This window comes from Thalassophryne amazonica, chromosome 3 (genome assembly GCF_902500255.1).
Source record: "Thalassophryne amazonica chromosome 3, fThaAma1.1, whole genome shotgun sequence".
Taxonomy (NCBI): Eukaryota; Metazoa; Chordata; class Actinopteri; order Batrachoidiformes; family Batrachoididae; genus Thalassophryne; species Thalassophryne amazonica.
In genome coordinates this window covers 4825295-4848731 of record NC_047105.1, presented here as the reverse complement: position 1 = coordinate 4848731, position 23437 = coordinate 4825295, and the positions used below count along the sequence as shown (strand labels likewise).

Genomic DNA, 23437 nt, shown 5'->3' with positions numbered 1-23437 from the left:
CCACAAGTGGCAATGCGTGCTTCCGGTTTAGCTCGGCTTTTGATGCGACGCTTCTAAAAAGCAACGCGTCTCATTGAATATAATGCTTTTTAGACCGATTTTTGACGCCTCTGACGCTTCCGACACGTTCAATGTGAAAGGCCCATGACGCCTCTAAAAAGCAACGCGTCTCATTGAAAATAATGGTTTTAGACCGATTTTTGACGCCTCTGACGCTTCCGACGCGTTCAATGTGAAAGGCCCATGACGCATCTAAAAAGCAACGTGTCTCATTAAAAATAATGCTTTTTAGACTGATTCATGACGCACTTGATGCTTCCGACGTGTTCAGTGTGAAGGGCCTTTCAAATGACTCTGTCCTGGTAACATTAAAGGCAATTACAGATTTTTACGTAATTACAAGTTGAAATGACTATAAAAAAAAATTCATCATGAGGTTTATATCACAGAAATCCTACTTTACAATCACACTGCAGTCATTGTTAAATGTTATTTTATTTGTCTAAAAATAAATGTCTGAGGTTCCTTATGTTAAACAAGAACCTGAAATAACAGGTGGTTTTAATTTACAGACGAAAGGTTTCTAAAGAACCATTTATTGATTTATTTAGCTATTTTATAAGTGTTCTAAACTTTTTTTTAACAGTAATCAGAAATTCTGAGGTAACAAACAACAAAAAACATTTCGAAGGATTTTTCTTCAGAAAACTGCTCTATAAATGAGCAGTCCTGTGACACGTTTCTGTTTTGTACAGATCAGTGGTTTCTGCCACTAGTCTTCCGTGTTTTGGTCCGATACTTCGTTCCTATTGGACAGCGTGAAGGTACGTCACAGCTCAGAGCGTCGAAAGTTGGATTGGGTTGAACTTTGACCGCGTCAGCCTGCCCACAAGCGGCAATGCGTGCTCCCGGTTTAGCTCGGCTTTTGATGCGACGCTTCTGACGCCTCTAAAAAGCAACGCGTCTCATTGAAAATAATGCTTTTTAGACCGATTTTTGACGCCTCTGATGCTTCCGACGCGTTCAATGTGAAAGGCCCATGACGCCTCTAAAAAGCAACGCGTCTCATTGAAAATAATGGTTTTAGACCGATTTTTGACGCCTCTGACGCTTCCGACGCGTTCAATGTGAAAGGCCCATGACGCATCTAAAAAGCAACGTGTCTCATTAAAAATAATGCTTTTTAGACTGATTCGTGACGCATTTGATGCTTCCGACATGTTCAGTGTGAAGGGCCTTTCGAATGACTCTGTCCTGGTAACATTAAAGGCAATTACAGATTTTGACATAATTACAAGTTGAAATGACTATAAAAAAATTCATCATGAGGTTTATATCACAGAAATCCTACTTTACAATCACACTGCAGTCATTGTTAAATGTTATTTTATTTGTCTAAAGATAAATGTCTGAGGTTCCTTATGTTAAACAAGAACTTATCTAATCTGAAATAACAGGTGGTTTTAATTTACAGACGAAAGGTTTCTAAAGAACCATTTATTGATTTATTTAGCTATTTTACAAGTGTTCTAAACTTTTTTTAACACTAATCAGAAATTCTGAGGTAACAAACAACAAAAAACATTTCGAAGGATTTTTCTTCAGAAAACTGCTCTATAAATGAGCAGTCCTGTGACACGTTTCTGTTTTGTACAGATCAGTGGTTTCTGCCACTAGTCTTCCGTGTTTTGGTCCGATACTTCGTTCCTATTGGACAGCGTGAAGGTACGTCACAGCTCAGAGCGTCGAAAGTTGGATTGGGTTGAACTTTGACCGCGTCAGCCTGCCCACAAGCGGCAATGCGTGCTCCCGGTTTAGCTCGGCTTTTGATGCGACGCTTCTGACGCCTCTAAAAAGCAACGCGTCTCATTGAAAATAATGCTTTTTAGACCGATTTTTGACGCCTCTGATGCTTCCGACGCGTTCAATGTGAAAGGCCCATGACGCCTCTAAAAAGCAACGCGTCTCATTGAAAATAATGGTTTTAGACCGATTTTTGACGCCTCTGACGCTTCCGACGCGTTCAATGTGAAAGGCCCATGACGCATCTAAAAAGCAACGTGTCTCATTAAAAATAATGCTTTTTAGACTGATTCGTGACGCATTTGATGCTTCCGACATGTTCAGTGTGAAGGGCCTTTCGAATGACTCTGTCCTGGTAACATTAAAGGCAATTACAGATTTTGACATAATTACAAGTTGAAATGACTATAAAAAAATTCATCATGAGGTTTATATCACAGAAATCCTACTTTACAATCACACTGCAGTCATTGTTAAATGTTATTTTATTTGTCTAAAGATAAATGTCTGAGGTTCCTTATGTTAAACAAGAACTTATCTAATCTGAAATAACTGGTGGTTTTAATTTACAGACGAAAGGTTTCTAAAGAACCATTTATTGATTTATTTAGCTATTTTACAAGTGTTCTAAACTTTTTTTTAACACTAATCAGAAATTCTGAGGTAACAAACAACAAAAAACATTTCGAAGGATTTTTCTTCAGAAAACTGCTCTATAAATGAGCAGTCCTGTGACACGTTTCTGTTTTGTACAGATCAGTGGTTTCTGCCACTAGTCTTCCGTGTTTTGGTCCGATACTTCATTCCTATTGGACAGCGTGAAGGTACTTCACAGCTCAGAGCGTCGAAAGTTGGATTGGGTTGAACTTTGACCGCGTCAGCCTGCCCACAAGTGGCAATGCGTGCTTCTGGTTTAGCTCGGCTTTTGATGCGACGCTTCTAAAAAGCAACGCGTCTCATTGAATATAATTCTTTTTAGACCGATTTTTGACGCCTCTGACGCTTCCGACACGTTCAATGTGAAAGGCCCATGACGCCTCTAAAAAGCAACGTGTCTCATTGAAAATAATGCTTTTTAGACCGATTTTTGACGCCTCTGACGCTTCCGACGCGTTCAATGTGGAAGGCCCATGATGCATCTAAAAAGCAACGTGTCTCATTAAAAATAATGCTTTTTAGACTGATTCGTGACGCATTTGATGCTTCCGACGTGTTCAGTATGAAGGGCCTTTCGAATGACTCTGTCCTGGTAACATTAAAGGCAATTACAGATTTTGACATAATTACAAGTTGAAATGACTATAAAAAAATTCATCATGAGGTTTATATCACAGAAATCCTACTTTACAATCACACTGCAGTCATTGTTAAATGTTATTTTATTTGTCTAAAGATAAATGTCTGAGGTTCCTTATGTTAAACAAGAACTTATCTAATCTGAAATAACAGGTGGTTTTAATTTACAGATGAAAGGTTTCTAAAGAACCATTTATTGATTTATTTAGCTATTTTATAAGTGTTCTAAACTTTTTTTTTTAACAGTAATCAGAAATTCTGAGGTAACAAACAACAAAAAACATTTCGAAGGATTTTTCTCCAGAAAACTGCTCTATAAATGAGCAGTCCTGTGACACATTTCTGTTTAGTACAGATCAGTGGTTTCTGCCACTAGTCTTCCGTGTTTTGGTCCGATACTTCGTTCCTATTGGACAGCGTGAAGGTACGTCACAGCTCAGAGCGTCGAAAGTTGGATTGGGTTGAACTTTGACTGCGTCAGCCTGCCCACAAGCGGCAATGCGTGCTCCCGGTTTAGCTCGGCTTTTGATGCGACGCTTCTGACGCCTCTAAAAAGCAACGCGTCTCATTGAAAATAATGCTTTTTAGACCGATTTTTGACGCCTCTGATGCTTCCGACGCGTTCAATGTGAAAGGCCCATGACGCCTCTAAAAAGCAACGCGTCTCATTGAAAATAATGGTTTTAGACCGATTTTTGACGCCTCTGACGCTTCCGACGCGTTCAATGTGAAAGGCCCATGACGCATCTAAAAAGCAACGTGTCTCATTAAAAATAATGCTTTTTAGACTGATTTGTGACGCATTTGATGCTTCCGACATGTTCAGTGTGAAGGGCCTTTCGAATGACTCTGTCCTGGTAACATTAAAGGCAATTACAGATTTTGACATAATTACAAGTTGAAATGACTATAAAAAAATTCATCATGAGGTTTATATCACAGAAATCCTACTTTACAATCACACTGCAGTCATTGTTAAATGTTATTTTATTTGTCTAAAGATAAATGTCTGAGGTTCCTTATGTTAAACAAGAACTTATCTAATCTGAAATAACTGGTGGTTTTAATTTACAGACGAAAGGTTTCTAAAGAACCATTTATTGATTTATTTAGCTATTTTACAAGTGTTCTAAACTTTTTTTTAACACTAATCAGAAATTCTGAGGTAACAAACAACAAAAAACATTTCGAAGGATTTTTCTTCAGAAAACTGCTCTATAAATGAGCAGTCCTGTGACACGTTTCTGTTTTGTACAGATCAGTGGTTTCTGCCACTAGTCTTCCGTGTTTTGGTCCGATACTTCATTCCTATTGGACAGCGTGAAGGTACTTCACAGCTCAGAGCGTCGAAAGTTGGATTGGGTTGAACTTTGACCGCGTCAGCCTGCCCACAAGTGGCAATGCGTGCTTCTGGTTTAGCTCGGCTTTTGATGCGACGCTTCTAAAAAGCAACGCGTCTCATTGAATATAATGCTTTTTAGACCGATTTTTGACGCCTCTGACGCTTCCGACACGTTCAATGTGAAAGGCCCATGACGCCTCTAAAAAGCAACGTGTCTCATTGAAAATAATGCTTTTTAGACCGATTTTTGACGCCTCTGACGCTTCCGACGCGTTCAATGTGGAAGGCCCATGATGCATCTAAAAAGCAACGTGTCTCATTAAAAATAATGCTTTTTAGACTGATTCGTGACGCATTTGATGCTTCCGACGTGTTCAGTATGAAGGGCCTTTCGAATGACTCTGTCCTGGTAACATTAAAGGCAATTACAGATTTTGACATAATTACAAGTTGAAATGACTATAAAAAAATTCATCATGAGGTTTATATCACAGAAATCCTACTTTACAATCACACTGCAGTCATTGTTAAATGTTATTTTATTTGTCTAAAGATAAATGTCTGAGGTTCCTTATGTTAAACAAGAACTTATCTAATCTGAAATAACAGGTGGTTTTAATTTACAGATGAAAGGTTTCTAAAGAACCATTTATTGATTTATTTAGCTATTTTATAAGTGTTCTAAACTTTTTTTTTTAACAGTAATCAGAAATTCTGAGGTAACAAACAACAAAAAACATTTCAAAGGATTTTTCTCCAGAAAACTGCTCTATAAATGAGCAGTCCTGTGACACATTTCTGTTTAGTACAGATCAGTGGTTTCTGCCACTAGTCTTCCGTGTTTTGGTCCGATACTTCGTTCCTATTGGACAGCGTGAAGGTACGTCACAGCTCAGAGCGTCGAAAGTTGGATTGGGTTGAACTTTGACCGCGTCAGCCTGCCCACAAGTGGCAATGCGTGCTTCCGGTTTAGCTCGGCTTTTGATGCGACGCTTCTAAAAAGCAACGCGTCTCATTGAATATAATGCTTTTTAGACCGATTTTTGACGCCTCTGACGCTTCCGACACGTTCAATGTGAAAGGCCCATGACGCCTCTAAAAAGCAACGCGTCTCATTGAAAATAATGGTTTTAGACCGATTTTTGACGCCTCTGACGCTTCCGACGCGTTCAATGTGAAAGGCCCATGACGCATCTAAAAAGCAACGTGTCTCATTAAAAATAATGCTTTTTAGACTGATTCGTGACGCATTTGATGCTTCCGACGTGTTCAGTGTGAAGGGCCTTTCAAATGACTCTGTCCTGGTAACATTAAAGGCAATTACAGATTTTGACGTAATTACAAGTTGAAATGACTATAAAAAAAAATTCATCATGAGGTTTATATCACAGAAATCCTACTTTACAATCACACTGCAGTCATTGTTAAATGTTATTTTATTTGTCTAAAAATAAATGTCTGAGGTTCCTTATGTTAAACAAGAACCTGAAATAACAGGTGGTTTTAATTTACAGACGAAAGGTTTCTAAAGAACCATTTATTGATTTATTTAGCTATTTTATAAGTGTTCTAAACTTTTTTTTTTTAACAGTAATCAGAAATTCTGAGGTAACAAACAACAAAAAACATTTCGAAGGATTTTTCTTCAGAAAACTGCTCTATAAATGAGCAGTCCTGTGACACGTTTCTGTTTTGTACAGATCAGTGGTTTCTGCCACTAGTCTTCCGTGTTTTGGTCCGATACTTCGTTCCTATTGGACAGCGTGAAGGTACGTCACAGCTCAGAGCGTCGAAAGTTGGATTGGGTTGAACTTTGACCGCGTCAGCCTGCCCACAAGTGGCAATGCGTGCTTCCGGTTTAGCTCGGCTTTTGATGCGACGCTTCTAAAAAGCAACGCGTCTCATTGAATATAATGCTTTTTAGACCGATTTTTGACGCCTCTGACGCTTCCGACACGTTCAATGTGAAAGGCCCATGACGCCTCTAAAAAGCAACGTGTCTCATTGAAAATATTGCTTTTTAGACCGATTTTTGACGCCTCTGACGCTTCCGACGCGTTCAATGTGGAAGGCCCATGACGCATCTAAAAAGCAACGTGTCTCATTAAAAATAATGCTTTTTAGACTGATTCGTGACGCATTTGATGCTTCCGACGTGTTCAGTATGAAGGGCCTTTCGAATGACTCTGTCCTGGTAACATTAAAGGCAATTACAGATTTTGACATAATTACAAGTTGAAATGACTATAAAAAAATTCATCATGAGGTTTATATCACAGAAATCCTACTTTACAATCACACTGCAGTCATTGTTAAATGTTATTTTATTTGTCTAAAGATAAATGTCTGAGGTTCCTTATGTTAAACAAGAACTTATCTAATCTGAAATAACAGGTGGTTTTAATTTACAGACGAAAGGTTTCTAAAGAACCATTTATTGATTTATTTAGCTATTTTATAAGTGTTCTAAACTTTTTTTTTTAACAGTAATCAGAAATTCTGAGGTAACAAACAACAAAAAACATTTCAAAGGATTTTTCTTCAGAAAACTGCTCTATAAATGAGCAGTCCTGTGACACATTTCTGTTTAGTACAGATCAGTGGTTTCTGCCACTAGTCTTCCGTGTTTTGGTCCGATACTTCGTTCCTATTGGACAGCGTGAAGGTACGTCACAGCTCAGAGCGTCGAAAGTTGGATTGGGTTGAACTTTGACCGCGTCAGCCTGCCCACAAGCAGCAATGCGTGCTCCCGGTTTAGCTCGGCTTTTGATGCAACGCTTCTAAAAAGCAACGCGTCTCATTGAATATAATGCTTTTTAGACCGATTTTTGACGCCTCTGACGCTTCCGACACGTTCAATGTGAAAGGCCCATGACGCCTCTAAAAAGCAACGTGTCTCATTGAAAATAATGCTTTTTAGACCGATTTTTGACGCCTCTGACGCTTCCGACGCGTTCAATGTGGAAGGCCCATGACGCATCTAAAAAGCAACGTGTCTCATTAAAAATAATGCTTTTTAGACTGATTCGTGACGCATTTGATGCTTCCGACGTGTTCAGTATGAAGGGCCTTTCGAATGACTCTGTCCTGGTAACATTAAAGGCAATTACAGATTTTGACATAATTACAAGTTGAAATGACTATAAAAAAATTCATCATGAGGTTTATATCACAGAAATCCTACTTTACAATCACACTGCAGTCATTGTTAAATGTTATTTTATTTGTCTAAAGATAAATGTCTGAGGTTCCTTATGTTAGACAAGAACTTATCTAATCTGAAATAACAGGTGGTTTTAATTTACAGACGAAAGGTTTCTAAAGAACCATTTATTGATTTATTTAGCTATTTTATAAGTGTTCTAAACTTTTTTTTTTTAACAGTAATCAGAAATTCTGAGGTAACAAACAACAAAAAACATTTCAAAGGATTTTTCTTCAGAAAACTGCTCTATAAATGAGCAGTCCTGTGACACATTTCTGTTTAGTACAGATCAGTGGTTTCTGCCACTAGTCTTCCGTGTTTTGGTCCGATACTTCGTTCCTATTGGACAGCGTGAAGGTACGTCACAGCTCAGAGCGTCAAAAGTTGGATTGGGTTGAACTTTGACCGCGTCAGCCTGCCCACAAGCAGCAATGCGTGCTCCCGGTTTAGCTCGGCTTTTGATGCGACGCTTCTGACGCCTCTAAAAAGCAACGCGTCTCATTGAAAATAATGCTTTTTAGACCGATTTTTGACGCCTCTGACGCTTCCGACACGTTCAATGTGAAAGGCCCATGACGCCTCTAAAAAGCAACGTGTCTCATTGAAAATAATGCTTTTTAGACCGATTTTTGAGGCCTCTGACGCTTCCGACGCGTTCAATGTGGAAAGCCCATGACGCATCTAAAAAGCAACGTGTCTCATTAAAAATAATGCTTTTTAGACTGATTCGTGACGCATTTGATGCTTCCGACGTGTTCAGTATGAAGGGCCTTTCGAATGACTCTGTCCTGGTAACATTAAAGGCAATTACAGATTTTGACATAATTACAAGTTGAAATGACTATAAAAAAATTCATCATGAGGTTTATATCACAGAAATCCTACTTTACAATCACACTGCAGTCATTGTTAAATGTTATTTTATTTGTCTAAAGATAAATGTCTGAGGTTCCTTATGTTAAACAAGAACTTATCTAATCTGAAATAACAGGTGGTTTTAATTTACAGACGAAAGGTTTCTAAAGAACCATTTATTGATTTATTTAGCTATTTTATAAGTGTTCTAAACTTTTTTTTTTTAACAGTAATCAGAAATTCTGAGGTAACAAACAACAAAAAACATTTCAAAGGATTTTTCTTCAGAAAACTGCTCTATAAATGAGCAGTCCTGTGACACATTTCTGTTTAGTACAGATCAGTGGTTTCTGCCACTAGTCTTCCGTGTTTTGGTCCGATACTTCGTTCCTATTGGACAGCGTGAAGGTACGTCACAGCTCAGAGCGTCGAAAGTTGGATTGGGTTGAACTTTGACCGCGTCAGCCTGCCCACAAGCAGCAATGCGTGCTCCCGGTTTAGCTCGGCTTTTGATGCGACGCTTCTGACGCCTCTAAAAAGCAACGCGTCTCATTGAAAATAATGCTTTTTAGACCGATTTTTGACGCCTCTGATGCTTCCGACGCGTTCAATGTGAAAGGCTCATGACGCATCTAAAAAGCAACGTGTCTCATTAAAAATAATGCTTTTTAGACTGATTCGTGACGCATCTGATGCTTCCGACGTGTTCAGTGTGAAGGGCCTTTCAAATGACTCTGTCCTGGTAACATTAAAGGCAATTACATATTTTGACGTAATTACAAGTTGAAATGACTATAAAAAAATTCATCATGAGGTTTATATCACAGAAATCCTACTTTACAATCACACTGCAGTCATTGTTAAATGTTATTTTATTTGTCTAAAAATAAATGTCTGAGGTTCCTTATGTTAAACAAGAACCTGAAATAACAGGTGGTTTTAATTTACAGACGAAAGGTTTCTAAAGAACCATTTATTGATTTATTTAGCTATTTTATAAGTGTTCTAAACTTTTTTTTTAACAGTAATCAGAAATTATGAGGTAACAAACAACAAAAAACATTTCGAAGGATTTTTCTTCAGAAAACTGCTCTATAAATGAGCAGTCCTGTGACACGTTTCTGTTTTGTACAGATCAGTGGTTTCTGCCAATAGTCTTCCGTGTTTTGGTCCGATACTTCATTCCTATTGGACAGCGTGAAGGTACGTCACAGCTCAGAGCGTCGAAAGTTGGATTGGGTTGAACTTTGACCGCGTCAGCCTGCCCACAAGCGGCAATGCGTGCTCCCGGTTTAGCTCGGCTTTTGATGCGACGCTTCTGACGCCTCTAAAAAGCAACGTGTCTCATTGAAAATAATGTTTTTAGACTGATTTTTGACGCCTCTGACGCTTCCGACGCGTTCAATGTGGAAGGCCCATGACGCATCTAAAAAGCAACGTGTCTCATTAAAAATAATGCTTTTTAGACTGATTCGTGACGCATTTGATGCTTCCGACGTGTTCAGTATGAAGGGCCTTTCGAATGACTCTGTCCTGGTAACATTAAAGGCAATTATAGATTTTGACATAATTACAAGTTGAAATGACTATAAAAAAATTCATCATGAGGTTTATATCACAGAAATCTTATTTTACAATCACACTGCAGTCATTGTTAAATGTTATTTTATTTGTCTAAAGATAAATGTCTGAGGTTCCTTATGTTAAACAAGAACTTATCTAATCTGAAATAACAGGTGGTTTTAATTTACAGACGAAAGGTTTCTAAAGAACCATTTATTGATTTATTTAGCTATTTTATAAGTGTTCTAAACTTTTTTTTTAACAGTAATCAGAAATTCTGAGGTAACAAACAACAAAAAACATTTCAAAGGATTTTTCTTCAGAAAACTGCTCTATAAATGAGCAGTCCTGTGACACATTTCTGTTTAGTACAGATCAGTGGTTTCTGCCACCAGTCTTCCGTGTTTTGGTCCGATACTTCGTTCCTATTGGACAGCGTGAAGGTACGTCACAGCTCAGAGCGTCGAAAGTTGGATTGGGTTGAACTTTGACCGCGTCAGCCTGCCCACAAGCAGCAATGCGTGCTCCCGGTTTAGCTCGGCTTTTGATGCGACGCTTCTGACGCCTCTAAAAAGCAACGCGTCTCATTGAAAATAATGCTTTTTAGACCGATTTTTGACGCCTCTGATGCTTCCGACACGTTCAATGTGAAAGGCCCATGACGCCTCTAAAAAGCAACGCGTCTCATTGAAAATAATGCTTTTTAGACCGATTTTTGACGCCTCTGATGCTTCCGACGCGTTCAATGTGAAAGGCCCATGACGCATCTAAAAAGCAATGTGTCTCATTAAAAATAATGCTTTTTAGACTGATTCGTGACGCATCTGATGCTTCCGACGTGTTCAGTTCGAAGGGCCTTTCAAATGACTCTGTCCTGGTAACATTAAAGGCAATTACATATTTTGACATAATTACAAGTTGAAATGACTATAAAAAAATTAATCATGAGGTTTATATCACAGAAATCCTACTTTACAATCACACTGCAGTCATAATTAAATTATTTCCTTGCATTTATGCATTTATAATGCATAAATTGCATTTATAATATAATGCATAAATTGCATTTATAATAAACACTTGTATTTATTTACAGTGTGTGTTTTTCTGGTTGAAATGAGATGCTGATTGAAGCAGTGAACACGTATGAGATAAGGACGGCCTGAGACAGGGATTGGTTCAGATGTGTCATGTGACTGGGGTGGGGGTGTGGCTTCAGATCTGTGACTAAACATGATAAACTGGTCAAACTTCAGGAAGAAGAAGCTCTACCCACTCTGAATCCACTGAACCCCGAGGGGTAAAACAGGAACAGACACAGCAGGGGATCCTGAGAATCCTGGACACTCCCACTGGCTGCTGACTCTATTTAAGGGAACAGGAGTTTCGCAACTGTGAAAGTGAAAGTAAGTCAGACGGAACTTTCTGGAGTGACTGAGCTTCAGTTTTAACTGCTGGCACAGAAATGTCTTATCGATCAGAGGAGGATCTGTGCTGTCCGATGTGTTACGACATCTTCAGGGATCCCGTTGTCCTGTCGTGCAGTCACAGCTTCTGTAAATTCTGTCTGAAGAACTGGTGGAGGAGCAGCCAAACCCGTGAATGTCGGTGCTGCAAGAGGAGATCGTCAAACAGCGACCCGCCTCGGAACCTGGCTCTGAACAACCTGTGTGAGGCCTTCCTCATAGAGCAGGACAGAAGGTCTACGTCAGGATCTGAGTCTGTCTGCAGTCTGCACTCTGAGAAACTCAAACTCTTCTGTTTGGACCATCAGCAGCCAGTCTGTGTCATCTGTTGGGACTCAAAAACCCATAAAGAGCACAAATTCAGACCCATCGATGAAGCTGCTCAGGATCTGAAAGAGGAGCTTCAGGAATCCCTGAAACCTTTACAGGAGAAACTGAAGCTCTTTGAAAAAGTTAAAGGAAAGTTTGTCCAAACAGAAGAACATATTAAGGTCCAGGCCCGACTCACAGAGAGGCAGATTAAGGAGCAGTTTGAGAAGCTTCATCAGTTCCTGAAAGAGGAAGAGGGGGTCAGGATGGTTGCTCTGAAGGAAGAAGAGAAGCAGAAGAGTCAGAAGATGAAGGAGAAGATTGAGGCTCTGAGCAGAGAGACAGCAGCTCTTTCAGACACCATCAGAACCACAGAAGAAGAGCTGAGAGCTGAAGACGCCTCATTCAATTCAATCAATTCAATTCAATTTTTTTTTATATATATATATAGCGCCAAATCACAACAAACAGTTGCCCCAAGGTGCTTTATATTGTAAGGCAAGGCCATACAATAATTATGTAAAACCCCAACGGTCAAAACGACCCCCTGTGAGCAAGCACTTGGCTACAGTGGGAAGGAAAAACCAAGTAGTTGAGCAGGAAAATTCCTCCTCAACTACAAGACTGCAGTGGAAAGAGTCCAGCAGCGCCCCCTGCTGGATGATCCAAAGCTGCACTCAGGGGCTCTGATAGATGTGGCCAAACATCTGGGTAACCTGACCTTCAACATCTGGAACAACATGAAGGAGATGGTCTCCTACACTCCTGTGGTTCTGGATCCAAACACCGCAGATGCAGAACTGATCCTGTCCAAAGATCTGACCAGTGTGAAATCTGGAGAGCCACAATGGCTTCCCAGCAACCCCGAGCGGATGAAATATTGCTGCTCTGCTCTGGCCTCTGATGGCTTCACCTCAGGGACTCATACTTGGGATGTCCTCGTCGGAACCAACCGCAACTGGGAGCTGGGCATGTTAGGAGACTACGAGCAGGAGAACGAGCGCCTGCGGTCTGGACTGTGGAGAATGTTGTTCTGCAACGGCAAACTCACGGCGTTCTCCACATCCGATCCAAACAACGAGCTGCCGGTGAAGAAGAAGAAGAAGCACCTCAATAGGGTCAGAGTTCACCTGGACTGCGACGGGGGAAGGCTGTCGTTCAGCGACGCTGAGACGAACATGCATTTACACACCTTCACACACACCTTCCCTGAGCCCGTGTTCCCCTACATTTACACGGAGAACCGCTTCCCACTGCAGATATTACCTGTGAAGGTCTCCGTCTCCGTGCAGCTGGAAGATCAATCTTCGGTTTAATGTCAAATTCTGAAGAAATTTAATCAGGCTTTAATGATCACATTATTCAGTAGGCATGTCAGGTGGTCTGAATCGTGATAGCTGATTGGTTTCTTTAATGCAAACGTGTTTATGTTGAATGACTTAATGCTATTAGCCTGTTGCTAAGATTATCTATACCGTAATTCTCAAAGGCCCAAATCAATGCTTCTGTTATATGTTACTTAGTTATTAGTCTTTTTTTTCAGGCAACATGTCAGAAGATGTGCAGTAAGATTTTTCTTAGCAAATAACACATTATAAGTTCCATTTCTCTAAGTGGTCTACTCATGCTAACTATAGCATCGCTTTACATGACTCTAGAGAGTTTTCATGCTAATGTCAGCTCATTAGCATTACATTATGTGATGCTAGCAAGGTTTCATGCTAATGTTAACCCATTATCGCAGCACGTGATGGTGCCATGGCACTCCTTAGCATTGCATTGTGTGAGGCTAGAGTTTTCACGTCAGCATTATCCCATTAGTATTGCATTACGTGATCTATCGAGTTTTTAAGATGCGTGAATGATTAACTCCACAGTGACTCGCTGATTTAGGAGTCTCTACTCACGCAGGTCCTCAACCACAAAAAAGCATTTTTTAATCACATTATAATTCCTGCTGCTCACATGGTGGCACTCAACTCATGCTAACATTAGGTACAATCTCAGCGCCTTGACATCATAACTAATGCCAAGTTAGCACCAAGATAATTATACAACATATCAGACAGTAACTTTACTAAAACAAGAAAACAAAAGTGAATTATTCCCAATTAGCAAATCAGGGCATATTTGAAGCATCACACTAATTTCTTGCTCTATCTTTTGTCAAACTTGGTATATAGTAGCTACAGTCATCATTGTTTGTCATCTTAATGGCTTCAATCATGTTCTAACTTCATTAAACAGGGTATTTGATTGTGATCCATCAGTGTAAAAATTTGAAGCCTAAGTAGCGTTTGTTGCTGTTTTTGGCTGAGGGTGCAGCTCCTTTCTTTCATTTTCAGGTGTGTTGCCAGGTCTGAACTTTATAAGCCAACCTGTTTGGAGGCAAGCTGGATAAAGTTATTTCATCCCACTTTTGGAACTTTTTTGGGAGATATCAGCCTACTTAATAATTAATTTAATAAACATATAAGATAAGATAAACTTTACTGATCTCACAGAGGAGAAAGAATAAGTGCAAGAATAAGCAATAATAATACTACTTGTAACAGTACAAGACATAACAAAATGAGGTATATATATATATATATATATATATATATATAAAAAGTTTTTTAATTATGTTTTTTTAATTTGTGGTATTTCATCTCAGTGCAGATTTATCCACAGTGATTATGCTTATTAATAAATATTAATGAATAAATATTAAACATGCAGTAGAACTCATCAGAATTGAATTTTTTAAGCAAACATGTTTTAGAAATAAAATGTCGATGTGATCTGCATACAGATTTTTGAGGGAAAGTCAAAGAAAAAGCTAAAACACTGGAAATACCCCTCAGACATGTTAATTACACAGTGGCACCTCTTGTGATTAAATGTTCTTTGAAGCAAAAATGAAAAATGTTAAAACTACAAAAACAACAAAAAAAAAATCTTTATTAATATTTGTTATTTTGTTAGATCAAAGCATGACAAAAGAAAAGCCTGGAAGCATAGTTTGATGAAAAGTAACATGAGAACATAAGGCTGATGTTAAAGATTTGCAGCGTTTACACGTTAAGGTCGCAGCAGCTGAAATGTCACTGATTGATGGTCTGCAGTTGTCAAACGCGTTTTATCAAACATCCAGAAGGTTAGAGGAAAGTTACTTCAGGATCACAAATGATACACATTTCTGTTGTCTGTCACCTTTCTGTGGCGCCACCTGGTGTCCATAAATATAACTGTTAATTTTTTCTGAATACAGTTACACACTGAGTGGGCTCAGACGTGATTATTCCCAGTTTGATTTAATTTGACTTTTGGACTCCTTGGTGCAGTGATGTGTGCTGTCTCTGTCCCGGTTGTTTGTTTCAAGATTCAAGATATCTTTATTGTCATTTCACAATAAAGAAAGGTACAAAGTGGAATGAAAATTTGTTGCCAGTGTCTCCATGCAAAAACAAAGATGAATAAAAATAAAATAGCAAGTATACTAAAAAAAAACAGATATACTATGTGTGCACAAACTGTCTGCTATGGGGGCCACAGGAAGGGCTGCACCTTGTCCAAGCAAAGACCTTCACATTGGTGACGCTATATTGCAAGCTCACAGGACCTCCAGTGAGATGTCATTCAACCTGGGCCATGTCCACCTCCTGTGCTGCCTGAGAGGTGTTCCACTGACCCACGTCTGTGCTGCAGCAGCGTGAGCTTCCTCCTGTACTTTTGCCTGCTTCTACAGAGTTAATGTGGCTGCTCGTCACCCTGCGGTGACGGCGCATTATCGGTCTCTTTGAATTGCAGCTAAGGTTCGGTAAGTGCAGATTCCTTGTGACCTCAATGGTATGAGGTCATCCAGGTGCTAAACACCGCCCTCTAGTGGTCAGGAGGAAGGAAATAGAAGGAGAGTTACGTATGTAAATACGGTTCTGTGAATTCTGGATGATTGCCAGAGTTTGTTGTCACTCTGAGTCTTGGCAATGGAGTCCGACAGACCTGAACGTTGGGTGACACAGTCTTCTATACTGTTGGCTGACATCACCCAGGTCACGCCCACTAACGTGACTTTGTTGATATAAGAGCTCGATCTTTGCATGGAATAATCCGGGTGCTAAGCACCGCCCTCTGGTGGTCATCCGGAATTCATAGAACCGTAGTTACATACGTAACTCTTGTTCCCATGAGAACTGACTCATATCTGGACGGTCGGTGTGCCGCGCTCCGAGCTGCGACAACGAGGCACAAACCACTGGATCATTTCTAAGCTGATGGCTCTGTAGATACGAGACCGTCATGTGTTCTTTCTCTGGTTATCACAAGAGCTGGACATCAGCCATTTTCCGGCAGATTTCACTTTTAACAAGAGATTTTGTCATGGAAATCCGCGCGGAGGCTTCGCGCGTCACGACCGATTCGCTTTGGAAGTGAGACAAAGGAACACCTCCGTTTCAGAGTGTTAGAGGACAAGTTGGGACATGCCTATCTCGGCTTTCAGTGCTTACCAATCGAGTGAGTATAAGAGAAATTGTGGAGAACTGGACATGTCCAAACTTGTCCTCTAACACGCCGAAACGGAGGTGTTCCTTTGTCTCGCTTCATCAGCGAATCGATCGTGACGTGCGAAGCCTCCGCGTGGCTTTCCATGACAAAATCTCTTGTTAAAAGTGAAATCTGCCGGAAAATGGCTGATGTCCAGCTCTTGTGATAACTAGAGAAAGAGCACACGACGGTCTCGTATCCACAGAGCCATCAGCTTAGAAATGATCCAGTGGTTTGTGCCGCGACGTCACAGCTCGGAGCGCGGCGCACCGACGGTCCTTAAAGGGGTCCTTAAAGCTGTAGTTAAAGTCCTTATTCTCTGTGAAGCCCATAAAATTTTCACCAAAAGCCAGATAAATTTTTCGAATGGTTTCCAGGTGCCAGTCTCTAACAGCTTCTGAAAAAATTCTGATGGAAAAAAAGTCCTTTTCATTCCGCCATTTCCAGACAATGAAAATCCGATGAGGGGGCGGGACCACTCCTTCCACAAGGCGTGCTCACAGGCGAATGACGTCACCGACAGGCGTGGAAAAACTCACGCATGCGCACGAGGGTTCAAGCATGTCTGACGTAAAAACATATGAATGAAAGCCATATAGTTTTTGAAAAAAATTAAAAGGTACGTTACTTTATGGACAGACCTCGTATAGTCCATGTCACCATGGTGCCTGTGGAGCTCCCTGGAGCCCAGTGGAGGCGCTGTGGTTCTTCAGGAGTCCGGCGGTCTGGTTTGGGGGTAAATGCAGATGTGTGGGTCTAAACAGACGTTATTTTCACCTTATCTCCTTTGCCTCGAGCTCTGGCGCCACCAAGCAGGTTGAAGTCTCGTCCCTCCAGGTCTCTGTAGAGGTGCTGACCCAGGACCAGGTGGTTCTTACACACCAGCTCCTCATTAATGTCCTGCAGAGACAGTGACGGCGAGCAGAGTCGATTTGTTTGGTCTTTTGTCTGAACTGAGTGAAGAATGTTTTTCTCCACGCAGAAAACCTGACAGTGAACTCCCCACGTCTCAACCCTCCACCTTCTTGTTGTGCTGAAAACCATTTTTCAGTTTCCACGTGGCGTTTGAGTGCACCTGACTGGATGATTTAAGGACACACCTGTTCACACACAAACCGAACCGTGAGCCGTGACTAAGATAAATTGAGCTAAGTTGTGTTTAAAACCACTTGGACAATTTGGATTTTATAACATTACAGTTTGTTTCGTCGCCGCCACCAATGGAAGACGATCATGTTAATCTGGACACCGTTTATTTTCCAGGGATGAGCATCGCTGTCATATCCTGTCATAAATAAATCAGAGATTTGACCTGACGTGAACTCAATGTTCACACTTTATGTTCTGAAATTCACACACTTGAGTGGTAAAAAACGATTTTTTTTCCTAAAAAGTCATGATTTTAGATTTTTTCTATTTAAACTAACTTTTTTATCTTTATTTATTTCACTCTTCTTAATGATGCAACACAAATAATATTAGTTATAATCTTTGACATGTTAAAAGTGGGGAGGTGATGGTCTAGTGGTTAAGTGTTGGGCTTGAGACCAGAGGATCCTCGGTTCAAATCCCAGCCTGACTGGAAAATCACTAAGGGCCCCTGGGCAAGGTCGAAATCCCCTAGTTGCTCTCGGTGTGTAGCGAGCACCTTGTAGGGCAACACCCTGACATCAGGGTGAATGTGAGGCATTACTGTAAAGTGCTTTGAGTGTCTGATGCAGATGGAAAAGCGCTATATAAATGCAGTCCATTTGCGTACATGTACAAGCACCACCAATTGATGATACTGATTTCATATTTGGGTGATGTTTTAAGAATTGATTTCTAAAAAAATTAGTTTTGATGATTTTTTTACGGTGATTTAAATCAGTTGATTTAACTCATACCAGCCCTGATTGTAAATTCTGACTCCCCGGTTCCTGGTTTCCATGGCTACCTGAGATTCCTCACATGGCTTTAATTTGCTCGGACCATCTGTCACCACTTTAGACTTCCAGTCCAAACTCACTCCTGATTGGTCACAGTCACAAACAGTGAGATTGTCCTTTTCTCTGCTAAAAAAAGGTTCATGAAAGCATCACCATGGGGGGTGGGGTGGGGTGGGGGGGCACTGTTGGTGAGTTCGAGAGCAGAACTAGCTGAACCCGAAAGTGCAGAATAACCAATCAGCAGCATTTAGCAGGTCAGAGCACTCAGCGTATCTTAGCAACAGGAGACGCCCACTGTCCTTCAGAACAAGGACTGTCCCTGAATGCACCACAACAAAGACTCTTCAGAATACAAGACAGACAGACAGATGTAAATTACAGACAGGTGTGACTTACAGACAGACGTCACTTACATACAAATGTATGACTTACAGACAGATGAAGAACTTACAGACAGAGGGGTTCTCAGGAGTGGTAAGAATGCTGTGAATGGTCCATGCTGCGTCAGCTGTAACATGCAGCCTTTAGCTAAGACACACAGACATCAGGGGTCAAAGTTCGCAGTAAACAGACGGTGCACACATGCTGCAGGTTCTGTTTACCGAACAGAGTGATGGTTCCTGTCAGGTTTCCCCACTCACTTCCGCTCTGGTCCAGCTCAGTTAGCTGCAACATCAGGTTACCATAGCAACGCCACCCATCACCAATCTGATCTGACTGACAGATGCACCTGAGAGAGAGAGAGGGGGGTGGGGCTAATTCCTGACATCATCACAATCAACACTCAAGCACACATGACGTCTGACATCACAGGTTCCTGAGGCAAGGAGCTTGTCAGCCCGAACCCGGTGACTCCACGGCTCAATGAGCCAGAGGAAACCAGAACAAATTATTTATGACAATCAATAGAGATGTGCCTAAATATTTGGTTTGTATTCTATCTTTCTGGTATGCAGGTCAGGTTATGCATGTAAAGTGGGACAGTGCTCTCTTGGAGCCTTTTCATGTCAGCAACGGTGTGCATCAGGGAGGAATTCTCTCTCCACTCTTATTTAATGTATACGTTGATGAACTGTCCTCAAAGTTAAATAGTTGGAAAACTGGCTGTGTCATTGGAACAACAATTGTCAACCATCTCATGTATGCAGATGATGTTGTGATAACCTGCCCATACAGCACAGGGATGCAACATTTGCTAAAAATATGTTCTCTGTCTGGGAATGAACATTATATTTTATATAACCCCATTAAAAGTAAAATAATCTCCAGCTAGTTCAGAATGCTGCCGCCTGTCTGCTAACTGGTGCACGTAAGAGGGAGCACATTACACCTATCCTGGCCTCCCTCCACTGGCTGCCTGTGCATTTTAGAATTCATTTTAAGATTCTTTTATTTGTTTTTAAATCTTTAAATGGCCTCTCCCCATCCTACCTCTCTGAGCTGCTTCATTGTTACGCCCCTGCTCGCCACCTCCGGTCAGCTGATCAGCTCCTCCTGGAGGTGCCGAGGTGCAAGCGTATGCTCAGAGGGGACCAAGCTTTTTCTGTTGTGGCTCCAAAGATGTGGAACGAGTTACCGCTCCACATCAGGCAGGCCTCTTCACTTTCTGTTTTTGAAACTAATCTTAGAACCCACTTTTTGTACTGGCTTTTAACCCAGAATGAGATTCTCGATCTGTTTTGGTTGTTTTTACTTGTTTTAGTTTAAATTTTTTTGGGGGGGAGCTTGTTTTTTTATTTGTACTTTGTGGTTTGTTTCCTTTTATATGTCCCCTTGTGTACAGCACTTTGTTACAGCTGCAGCTGTTTTTTTTTAAAAGTGCTTTATAAATAAAGTTGATTTGATTTAATGATTGTGAGAAGTAAGGAGGATAAAGATGTGATCTTGCCTGAGTTTTATCTGTGTGATGAGCCGCTCACACTCTTGAATGAGGTCAAATACCTTGAACTGCTGACTGGTGTGACGACAGAGACGTTAAAAGACAAGACTGTAAACTGCACGTTCAGGCAAACATGCTGCTGTGTAACTTCAGTTTGTGCTCTCCTCCAAGGTGAAATGTGCCTTGTTCAAAGCCTTTTGTACCCCACTGTACACCGCCCCCTTGTGGTGGAACTATAGGTGGTGCACAATCCGTAGACTGCATGTGGCCTGTAATGACACCTTGAGGCTGTTGATGAGGATGCCCAGGTGGCACAGTGCCAGTCAGTTGTTCATCGATGCACAAATTCCCACCTGTGACGCTCTGCTGAGACATTTAACCTTTAAATTCATGCAGCAGTTGGAGGAATCTGAAAATTCCATCATACAAACTCTGACTAACCCTGAGTTGAGCTGTTGTCATTACACCTCACTGGATGGACAGACTGTTTAAATGAATGTTTTACTTGTTATCTTTTTCTTTTAATTCCATATAACTTCATCTGTCTGTTTCAAATAAAGAATGAATGAATGAATGAGTTAGCAAGCTAGCATGTACCTAGTTCTGGACCAGGCGGATTTACGGACAAAGACACAAAGAGAGACACAGAAACTGACTTCTATCGACAAAGACAGGGTCAGAAACTGAAACTCTGGTATAGTTCCAGGAATCAAAGGCTGGGTGCCTGTTCTAGTTCTGGTTCCACAGAAGAGGGGAAAAACCTGATCTGGGTCTAACTCGGGTGTACCTGGGCTGACCATCCAGTCCAGTCTCACAGGTCGCTGTGGGGTGACACGTCTCTGGCGAGCAGGCAGAAATCAGCTGACAGCCGTACTCCGCGCTGCCACCTAGAGGTGCCATGCCAACCATGCAGTCACAGCGCGACTGAGAGAAACACAAAGTGCCATTACACACACGGTCAGGGCGGGGTAACGGTCCTGGTTTGAGATGGGATTCCAGTCCTGGTGCATCGGCTTCACCTTGTTGGGTCCCGTGAAGACACAGACGGTGGAGTTGGTGGGACAGCCGGCATTGTTGTTAGAGCAAGGGTTTCTGGGTACGCAGATTTTGCCGTCGCCCTGGTAATCCGGCTTACAGACACAGCTGACCTTTGACCCCTGTGAGGAGCACTGGGCATCGATGTGACAGTGACTGGCTGAGCAGAGACCTGAACAGGAAGAAGACCTTCACTTACAAAAATGATAAAATAAAAAATAAATAAATAAAAATCATGCTCATTTATTAAACTAGTCATGATCTTATTTTCACTTAAAGATGATCCCGGGTTCATTTCTGAACACGTTTCAGTGTAAATAGTAAACAAACACAAACATTCTAACACAAAGAGAGAAAAAAAATAATCAAACAATAATTATCTGAAAACAACAACAGTGAAAAACTAATAAAAATTGGAATCTGCTCACTGATTAAATAAACGGGTGGTTTTGTTGAGTGTGTTTAATACTTGCACACGTGTTTTGTGGCGTCCTCCTGTATCCAGGCAGACATTCACACGCTGCCGCCGCGCCCTCTCCTGTACAGAACGAGTACGACGGGCAACTCCTGCAGCCGGAACTCACTGCAAACAACAGCAACAATAATAAACAACAACAACAACAACAGCAATGCTCCAACAACAACCTGTGATCCTGATAATCCTGATCTTTGACCCTGATTGCTAACCTGAGATCTTGATCACTGATCCTTAATCCTGATCTTTGATAATAATCTCTGTCCTGTAACCTTTGATCTTTATCTTCACCAAGCAGATAATGTTTAATCACAGATTGCTGATCTGTTTTGCTTTGAACCCATAATCAGGATCAAAGGCATCAAAGGCAGATCCTGAACTTTGATACTTGATCCTGAATGTAGATTGGATCCTAATTATCTACTTGAATTAAACAACCAGAATTAAAGTGATAATAAGAATAAATAAAGTAAATAAAGCATTAGTTTACCTTGGTCACAGCGCCTCCCAGTGTACGGAGGCTGGCACAGACATTGTCCGTCACCCTCAGGACCTTTGTTACAGACTCCGTTCACACAGTCACATTCTGAACACGCACAGGACAAGAGCTTATTCAGAAACACACAAATAAAAGTGTCTGTTTGTCCCCAACAAAGCACAAACCTTTTTCACAGTTTTTTCCAAAAGCATTTGGATTCTGACATTCCTGACAGGCAAAACCAGAGAATCCATCCTGGAAAGAGAGAGAGAAAAAGGTGCACTCAGAGTTCAGACCGCAGCGAGCTAATAACTGGACGCATATCAATAACAGCCGATTAGTGTCACTTTCACCCGCTTACTGAGTTCTGGTTGTCTCCGTTTATAACTTACATATCCTGACAGCAGCCTGTGCTAGCTCGTTAGCATGCAGCCAGCAAAAAAGTCAGGATGCTGGAAAACCAGATTTTTATGATTTTAAACATCTGAAGACAGACACACGGGTGAGATACTGACGTTACAGACACACGTCCCATTGCCCAGGTCTCCATCCAGACAGGTTCCATGGAAGTTACAGGTTTTCCCCGACCAGCTCGGACAGGCTGCAGAATGACGGATGAGAAGAAACATCAGTTACTCAAAAACTAAAGCTGCCTAAGAGATTTATTCTCATGTGGAAAATAATGACTTTGATCCTACAGTGGAGCAGATCCATCAGCTGTCATAGCAACTTTGGTTTTTAGTGTTTTGTTCCTAACGAGAGGCAGCAAACATAGAATTCCCAAGTGACACAAACATCAGGAAGAAGAACCACAAGAAGATCAAGACATACTGAAGACTTATGGAAACACTGAGACGGATGCAAGTCAGCAGTAACAGGAGACTGTGACCCCAAATCCATAAAAGTGCCCCCAAGAAACCAGAGACACCATCTGAGGACTAAAATGTGACTAATCAGGGGTTAGGAACCCGTCTCCTGGACGGCATGTTTTCCATCCAGATCTAATGAACTCAGTCATCTGTAATCAGCTGATCAGGAGCTGGTTAAGCAGGTGTGAGGAGAGCAGGAAGACATGGAACACATGCACAGCAGGTGCTCTCCAAGATCAGGGTTCAAAACCCAGGAATAAGTCTAGAAAATATCTCTGTGCTTAGAACATTAAGACTAAAACCAGGTCTCAAAACTTAAACAGACGGGGGAAAAAAACCCCAACAACATCCACACAAGAAGTTAACAAAGCAGCAACATAACAGATGTAAAGACTCATGGATGAGGT

At 41.1% G+C, this 23437-nt stretch overlaps 2 protein-coding genes across 2 annotated transcripts in view; one reads left to right on the top strand and one right to left on the bottom strand.

The window, feature by feature from the left end:
- The window catches only part of stab1 (stabilin 1), a 285696-nt gene that overhangs the window by 257239 nt on the left and 5020 nt on the right, over window positions 1-23437 (bottom strand). Inside the window, exons 4-12 of the mRNA XM_034164948.1 lie at window positions 22677-22762; window positions 22347-22416; window positions 22174-22269; window positions 21678-21791; window positions 21193-21380; window positions 20961-21097; window positions 18897-19024; window positions 18746-18822; window positions 17144-17266 (exon numbers count right to left, since the gene is read on the bottom strand). Coding sequence (XP_034020839.1) covers window positions 17144-17266; window positions 18746-18822; window positions 18897-19024; window positions 20961-21097; window positions 21193-21380; window positions 21678-21791; window positions 22174-22269; window positions 22347-22416; window positions 22677-22762 — 1019 coding nt within the window. The remainder of the gene's footprint in view (window positions 1-17143; window positions 17267-18745; window positions 18823-18896; window positions 19025-20960; window positions 21098-21192; window positions 21381-21677; window positions 21792-22173; window positions 22270-22346; window positions 22417-22676; window positions 22763-23437) is intronic.
- On the top strand, window positions 11220-14410 carry LOC117505316 (tripartite motif-containing protein 35-like). Its single transcript, XM_034164956.1, has 2 exons — window positions 11220-12242; window positions 12444-14410. The coding sequence occupies exons 1-2, from the start codon at window positions 11530-11532 to the stop codon at window positions 13153-13155; spliced, it is 1425 nt and encodes a 474-aa protein (XP_034020847.1). The 5' UTR covers window positions 11220-11529; the 3' UTR covers window positions 13156-14410.

Bases quoted from the DNA above. Each gene is read 5' to 3' on its own strand.
- LOC117505316 (XM_034164956.1), top strand. From the start codon at position 11,530: ATGTCTTATCGATCAGAGGAGGATCTGTGCTGTCCGATGTGTTACGAC. The intron at 12,243-12,443 runs ATTCAATTCAAT...TTGAGCAGGAAA, and splicing joins CTGAGAGCTGAAGACGCCTC to ATTCCTCCTCAACTACAAGA.